This window comes from Melozone crissalis, unplaced genomic scaffold (genome assembly GCF_028551555.1).
Source record: "Melozone crissalis strain CALT ecotype California unplaced genomic scaffold, PUWL_Pcris_2 ptg000007l_1, whole genome shotgun sequence".
Lineage (NCBI taxonomy): Eukaryota > Metazoa > Chordata > Aves > Passeriformes > Passerellidae > Melozone > Melozone crissalis.
The window spans coordinates 1,543,856-1,551,250 of NW_026535785.1; the positions used below are offsets into that span (position 1 = coordinate 1,543,856).

The 7,395-nt window shown below is 64.6% G+C and overlaps 2 protein-coding genes across 2 annotated transcripts in view; one reads left to right on the forward strand and one right to left on the reverse strand.

The window, feature by feature from the left end:
• GALNS (galactosamine (N-acetyl)-6-sulfatase) overlaps positions 1–7,395 on the forward strand; it is a 95,492-nt gene that overhangs the window by 54,308 nt on the left and 33,789 nt on the right. The window lies entirely within an intron of this gene.
• CDT1 (chromatin licensing and DNA replication factor 1) lies at positions 1,496–5,540 on the reverse strand. Its single transcript, XM_054269424.1, has 10 exons — positions 5,181–5,540; positions 4,608–4,772; positions 4,285–4,523; positions 3,879–4,073; positions 3,619–3,767; positions 3,283–3,386; positions 2,903–3,091; positions 2,321–2,455; positions 1,740–1,941; positions 1,496–1,659 (listed from the first exon to the last, which is right to left on the reverse strand). Exons 1-10 carry the CDS (start codon positions 5,538–5,540, stop codon positions 1,496–1,498), a joined length of 1,902 nt encoding a protein of 633 aa, XP_054125399.1.

Here is a 7,395-nt window from a genome sequence, read left to right on the forward strand (position 1 = left end):
AGCACAAGGGTTTTATCCCAAGAAGGGTTTTACCCCAAGGAGCAGAAGGGTTTTACCCCGAGGAGCAGAAGTGTTTTACTCCGAGGAGCAGAAGGGTTTTACTCCGAGGAGCAGAAGGGTTTTATCCCAAGGAGAAGGGTTTTACCCCAAGGAATAGAACAGGAGCTCACTGAGAGCTCTCCTGGGATGAGAGCCTGGCTGCTGATTCCAGCTCCTTTCCAGTCCTGCTCCACTCCAGCTCCTTCCCACCACAGTGAGGTCCCTGAGCAGGGCTGAGAGCCCAGCCTGCCTCAGGAGCCCCCAGCCTCACACCCAAACCCTGGGCTGGGTTTAATCCCTGTTCCTCCTCCCTGGAAAATGGGCACGCTCCTGCACAGGCAAGCACGGGCCTGGAGGAGGAGGAAGAAGGGCTCTTGCTCCCTCAGGAAGTGCTGTAGGATCTCAGCTGCTGCCAGACTCCAGCCCAGCATTTAAGGTGAGGAATCTGCCCAGGAGCAGCGTGGGATGAGAGGATGAGCGAGCCCCCTTTCCCTGCAGGTCCCTGGTGTCCCCAGGCTTGGGGAGCAGTGCCAGCTGTGACCCTGCAGGTCCCTGGTTTCCCCAGCCCCAGCCTGCCTTGGGGAGCACTGTGAGCTGTGCCTGCTGTGCCCATGGGCATCTCCCACCCCGACCTGGGCACGGTGCCAGCCCAGCACCTCTGTGCCATCCTCACCCTCTTTGTCCCTCTTGCCGAGCCACTTCAGTCTGAGTGGCCTGGGATTTCCCCTGGGAAAAGCAAACCCTGGATCCCTGCCTGCCCCGGTCCTGCAGCAGCTGCTCCCCCAGCCCCATCCACAAAAGCTGCATTCAGCTCCCTGCAAGCCCACGCTCACTTTTTCCAGTGAGTTTTTCTCCAGGAGCTGGATGGGGAGCCAGCCCTTGCCGGCGCCAATTGCCATGGAGAACCACGAGACAGGCAGCGAGGAAGAGCACTGGGTTAACACAAGTCAGCTATATTTAAAACATTTAATACAAATGTGTTTTGACAAGTCCTGCAGTTGTTTCCAGTGAGGACTGGAAGATGCGTTTTCCCTCCCTTAAAAACAGAACGAGGCCCGAAGCTCCAGAAACATCAATTTGTGACTTTTTCTCTCACTCCTTCCTGCCTGTCGCCCTCTCAGCCTGCCCTGCTCTGCCTTCACCCCACCAGGACCCAGTTAATGGAAGAAACCTCTGAAATTGGACCTGCAGGAGACCCCTCATGCACTGAACCTTCAGGAGAACCAGGAAAGGGAGAAGAAAAGGTTCCTCAGGTTAGGGTTGCTTTCATCACCACCCCAGGATTGCTCCAGGACTAGGGGACCTACACTCCTCACAGCTCCCACCACAGGATCAGTTAAATTAAGGCATTTTGCCCTTCCTCAGGCACCCGAAGACCAGCCCAGAACCCAGAGTGCTGTCAGGATTTGCTACATTCTGAAATTGCACAGAAAAACCCCAAATCGGGGGGGGGGGCTCAGAGAGCTCCAGCCTCCTTGGCCGCCTTGTTGAGCCTCTCAGTGACGAGGCCCAGGTCCTTCTCTTTGTCCAGCTTGACGTAGACGTCCGTCCTGAGGTTGTGGATGCCCACCCAGTCTGGCAGGAGCTCCGCGAAGAGCCGCACGTGTTTCTCCATCTCACCTGCAGCGGAGAGGAGTGGGATCAGCACTCGGCTCTTTCCATCCCCTTCCTCCCACAGAGAGACCCCCCAAAATCCCTACCTGGTGCCACCAGCTCGGGGCAGCTGTCGGCCAGGCGGGCGCAGAGCAGCTCCATGCTGAGCGCCGCCTTCTTCTCGGCCACGAAGGCGCCGCGCAGGAGGCGCGCCAGGGCCGGCAGCCGCGCCAGCCGCGCCGCCCGCTGCTCCTGCGCCGCGTCCCGCGTCAGCAGCGCCGCCAGCCGCGCCGCCTCCTTGGCCCGCACCTGGAACGGGGACACCTGAGCACGGGGAGCACCCCCAGGGGAGGGGATGGGCACAGGGAGCGCCCCCAGAGCCAGCATGGTGTGACTCACCCACTCCAACAGCCCCTGGGACACCCACCCTGAGCACGGGCAGCACTCCCAGGGGAGGGGATGGGCACAGGGAGTGCCCCCAGGGGACAGCCTGAGCATGGGCAGCACTCCCAGGGCATGGGCTGGGCACAGGGAATGCCCCCAGCCCCATGTGAACCTGGCACGGTGTGACTCACCCGTTACAGCAGCCCCTGGGACACCCACCCTGAGCACGGGCAGCACCCCCAGGGCACGGGCTGGACACAGGGAGTGCCCCCAGCCCCGTGTGAGGCCCAGCACGGCGACTCACCCGCTCCAGCAGCCCCTGGGACACCCCTCTGAGCGCGCTGGAGGTGCTGGCAGGGGTTGGGGCTTTGGAAAGTGCCGGCTCCCCCGCGCTGGATTCGGCCGTTCTGAGGGCCAGGTTGGCAAGAGCTTTTTCCATCTGCTCATGTGGAAGAGGGAGGAGGAGTTGGGTTACAGTTCAGGCTGGAGGAAGGAGAAGTTTCCCCTCTGCCGCCCCCGCTGTCACCCGGCAGCCCAGCCCAGGGATCCTGATCCATCCTGCCTGCACAGAGGAGTTGGAGTGCTTCATGGAATCATGGAATGTTCTGGGTGAGAAAGGACCTGGAAGCTCTTCTCATTTGCAGCCCCCTGCTGTGGGCAGGGACATCTTCCACTAGCCCAGGCTGCTCCAAGCCCCAGTGTCCAACCTGGCCTTGGGCACTTCCAGGGATCCAGGGGCAGCCACGGCTTCTCCGGGCACCCTGTGCCAGGGCTGCCACTCTCACAGGGAACAGTTCTTTCCCAATATCCCATCCATCCCTGCCCTCTGGCAGTGGGAAGCCACCCACACCTTCCCAGAGGTGGCACAGACGGTGCCCTGGCTCACCTTGGGGCTCAGCATGCCCCGGGCCGTGCTCAGCACCTCCTGGGCCGTGCTCAGCCTCTCCTCCTGCGGCGGCCGCGGCAGCTCCGCGGGGCTGATGTCCGGCACCTCGTCCACGTTGAAGCGGGGATGCCACCGGGTCAGCTTCTCCTCTGGCACCACCATGGGAGGGCTGAGGGCAGCCAGGAATGCCTGAGAAGGGTGAGAGCTGTGTCATGGCACCAGGATGGAGAGGCAGCCGCTGCCCTGCGCTCCCAGCACAGCTTGGTGACACAGGGAGCGGATTCAGAGCCCACCTCCAAGAGGAACCTCCGTGTCCTTCAGCCTGGATGGACCAGTGACAACCCCAGAGCCCAGAGCAGGGGGTGCCAGGTGCCCCTCACCTTGTGGTGCTCCCTGACGATGTTGACCAGGTTGCGGTGGAATTCCCTCCTGCGCTCCAGCAGCCGCGACGCCGACAGGTGCGGGCGCCCATCCACCTTCTCCTCTGCCAGGAGGGACACGAGTGTCACCCACACGCCCCAGCAGGGCACAGACCACGGCAGGACAGGACCTGAGCCCTGCCATGGAGCTGAGTCGCTGCCTGGACATTCTCCCTCCTGTCCCAAACCTGTTTCCCACTTCCAGCACGCTCAGGGGGTCAAATCAACAGACCAAGCAGAGCATCCCTATGGATTCAGGGATCAGCCAGCCCTTGGACACCCCAAAACCATCCATACCTTCCCCCAGGACGGGCTCCAGCGTGAGCTGATACTCAGACTTCTTCTTCCCACCGCTGCCGAAGGTGGGGACGTTCTTCTCCTGGCGCAGCCGGTACGAGCTGGGATACACAGCCTTGATCTGCCCCAGGTGCTGCTCTTCAAACTGCCTGTGACAGCACCACGGGGGTTGGGGACGCCCAGAGCTGCAGCTGGGACCCCAAAAGGGGCAGCTGGGACCCCAAAAGGGGCTGCTGGGACCCCAAAAGGGGCCAGCTCACCTGCGCATCATGTCCTGCACGCCCTGCTTGACCTTGGCGAAGGTGACGGTCTCGGCGCGGTTGAAGAGCATCCCGGCGATGGTGTCCACGCTGCGGAACATCTCTGCCAGCACGCGGAACTTGTAGGGCAGCGTCAGCCCCGGGGGCAGCTCCTGGGCCAGCGTGTGGAACCGCTGGTACGCCGGGGGCTTCTGCCTGTGGGGAGGGACGGACGGGGTCAGGGCCCTGCTGCTGACCCCGTGCCCACCTCCCACCCCACCCCAAAGCCCTTCTCTGGGTGGGTGCTGGGGCCACGTCACCTGTGGCATCGGTGTCACACTGCTCAGAGCCCCCACAGCCCTCAGACCCCCACAAAACCACTTCAGAGCTGTGGCAGCCCCCTCAAATCGCCCCTGCAGCTCCTCACCTGGTCTCTCCCTCTGGAGCTGCCACCCCGGTGTCCTTGGTGTCCCCAGCCCCGGTGTCCTTGGTGTCCCCAGCCCCGGTGGCCGCTCTCCTCTGCCGGACGCGCTGCTCCAGCTGCCGCACCCGCTCCAGGCGGCCCCTCAGGTCACTGCTGGTCCCGCTGGGGACAGAGGGGACCTGGCCCGGCACCTTCATCTCCTTCATCCTCTGCAGGCGGCCCTGCAGCTCGGCCACGTCCTCCTGGGCAGGGAGGGGACACGGGGTCAGAGCGGGACAGGCGGCACCGAATCCAGAGCCGGGAGCGGAGCCGGGATCAGCCCATACCCGCTGCAGGCGCCGGGCCGGTCCCGGGGATCCTGGGCTGGGCTCTGTCCCCGTGTCCTGCCCACGGCCCGGGGAGCCGCTGGTGCTGGCCGGGGGGGACACGGCCGGGTCCTGTGACAGCGGTGTCGGGGCTCGAGGAGTGGCCAGAGGCGAGGAGCTGGTGGCCTGCAAGAGAGAGGGGAGGAGAGTTAGGGACTGTCCGGGTTCCTTAGGGACTGTCCCGGGAACCCACCCGCCCGGAGCCCCTTCCCCTGTGCCCCCCAAAGTCCTGCACGGGGAGGGGGAGCCATGGAGGGGTCTGCAATAGGGGCAGAGGGGCTGAAGGGGGCGAGTTTTGGGGTTCGTGCACTTGGGGCAGGGGTCAGTCAGGTGAGGGGGGGATTGAGAATCAGGAGAAGGGGAGGCGAGTTTGGGGGGTCCTGCACGGGGAAAAGGGGAGGAACGCTTGCGGGGCTGTTGTTTTCTGGTTCCACACGCACCCATCCGCTCCCCCGCCCCTTTATCCTCCCGCATCCCACTGCAGGGCCGCATCCCAGAGGAAGCGGCGCATCCCCCACCCCGCCAGGTCCCTACCGCTCCCGGAGACCCCGGCTCCGCGTCCCGGGGCAGCTCCAGCCTCTTCCGCGCCGACTTCCCGCTGGGTTCCCCGAACCGGGCCCCGAGCGGCGACCCCGCTTCCATCTCCCGCCGGTTCCGTTTCCTGCCCGCCAGGCCCCGCAGCGCCGGGGAGCCCCCGCGGGCCGGGGTGCGCGGCGAGCCGGGCAGCGGCAGCGAGGGCCCGCTGAGCCCCGCCGGGACGCCATCCTCCTCCTCCCGGTGCACCGGGGCACCGGCGAGGGCGGCCTTGAGCGGGCGGCCGCCGCTGCGCTTGGCCGGGGCTCCGGTGGTCCCTTTGGTCTGGCCGAAGAAGTCGGTGAGGCGGAGCTGGGCCATGGCCGCGGTCCCGATCCCGGTCCCGGTTCCGATCCCGGTTCCGATCCCGCTCCCAGGAACACGTGGGGCCGGTCCCGCGCGCTTCTCTCCTGGCGGGAGCCCGCGCGCCGAGGCCCCGCCCACCGGGGGGCGGGCAGCGGTCACGTGAGGCGGGTTTGGCGCCACTCGGCTCTTAAAGGGGCCGCACCCCTCGGAGCGGTGCTGCACGTGGGGGTCCGGGGGGACCGGGACAGCTCCGGAGGACGAGGGGCTCCGGCCTTGCTGGGTCCGGGACCAGCTGGAGCGCCATGGGCAGGGATGGACGTTGCCCACTCCAGGTTGGGCTAGCGGGGTAAAATCTGGGAATTTCCATTGGAATGGTGCTGGAGGTCATCCCTGATCTGCTCTCCCCAGTGCTCACGGGGCCAAGCCCTGACTTGGAGCTCCATGGGGACCCTCCAGGGCACAGCCATGGGAACGAGGGGCTGTGGGGCACCTGCGTTGCCCCCTGCCCGCCATTCCCTGCCCTGTGCTGTTGGCAGTGCCCGGAGCTGGGAGCGGCCTCTGGCCCATCACTGCCGGGCCAGGCACTCAGGCCGTGCCCACAGCACTTTACGGAGCCTCACGTGTCTCCCCCATCCCTCATAAAACCCGAGCGAGGCTGGCAGAGAGCAGCAGGGCCGGATCGAGGCGGGCAGGGCAGGGCTCTGGGGTGCCATTCCCGGTGCCCATTTGCTTCCAGTGCCTCCATTCCCCGCCTGGCTGTGCGTGCTCGGGGCTGCTGCACCGCCCTTTCCTGGATCCCTGCTGGTGGGGGTGGGCAGGGGTAATTCCCATCTTCAGACACGGTGTTAGTGCTGAACTTCATCTTTGTGATGAGCAGGGTTTCATTTACAAGAGCAGCTCCCCCTGGATGCCAGTGCTGAGGGTGGGTGCAGCTGAGTCCCCGTGATAAGGATGGTGCCACAAGGGGCTGTGCCCACTGATCCCAGGGATCCCCACACTGGGAGCCATCAGACCCATCCTGTGCCCACTGATCCCAGGGATCCACACAGTACGGAGCCATCAGACCCATCCTGTGCCCACTGATCCCAGGGATCCCCACACTGGGAGCCATCAGACCCATCCTGTGCCCACTGATCCCAGGGATCCACACAGTATGGAGCCATCAGACCCATCCTGTGCCCACTGATCCCAGGGATCCACACAGTATGGAGCCATCAGACCCATCCTGTGCCCACTGATCCCAGGGATCCACACTGGGGAGCCATGAGACCCATCCTGTGCCCACTGATGCCACAGATCCACACACTGGGAGCCATCAGACCCATCCTGTGCCCACTGATCCCATGGATCACACACTGGGAGCCATCAGACCCATCCTGTGCCCACTGATGCCACAGATCCACACAGTATGGAGCCATCAGACCCATCCTGTGCCCACTGAACCCATGGATCACACACTGGGGAGCCATGAGACCCATCCTGTGCCCACTGATCCCAGGGATCACACACTGGGAGCCATCAGGCCCATCCTGGTTTGGGGTTTATGGGTGGGCAGGGGTGCCTGGATGGTTGGCACTTGGGCACATTTAGGGTGGGGAGAAGAGGCCCTGGCATTCTGGAGGGAGCCCAGAGGAGAGTGGGGAGCAGTGTGGCAGTGTGCCAGCTGGATGCCAGTTTATGAACCGTGTTGGGAAAACAAGCTCAGGGGAGCCAAGGAATGCAGAGAATTTCATGGGCCGGTGGTTCCTGTTGCAGGCTGGTGGTTACCAGCACTGCCAGGTGTCACCAGCCACACTGCCCGTGCCACCAGCTGTGCCTGGCACCTTCCCATGAGGATTTTGGGTGGGATTTGGGACTGGGACAGCCCAGC

Excerpts from the sequence above, each read along its gene's own strand:
- CDT1 (XM_054269424.1), bottom strand. The coding sequence starts at position 5,540 with ATGGCCCAGCTCCGCCTCACCGACTTCTTCGGCCAGACCAAAGGGACC. Across the intron at positions 3,387-3,618 it reads GGAGCCCGTCCTGGGGGAAG|AGGAGAAGGTGGATGGGCGC; the intron begins GTATGGATGGTT and ends CCCTCCTGGCAG. Across the intron at positions 3,092-3,282 it reads TCGTCAGGGAGCACCACAAG|GCATTCCTGGCTGCCCTCAG; the intron begins GTGAGGGGCACC and ends CACCCTTCTCAG.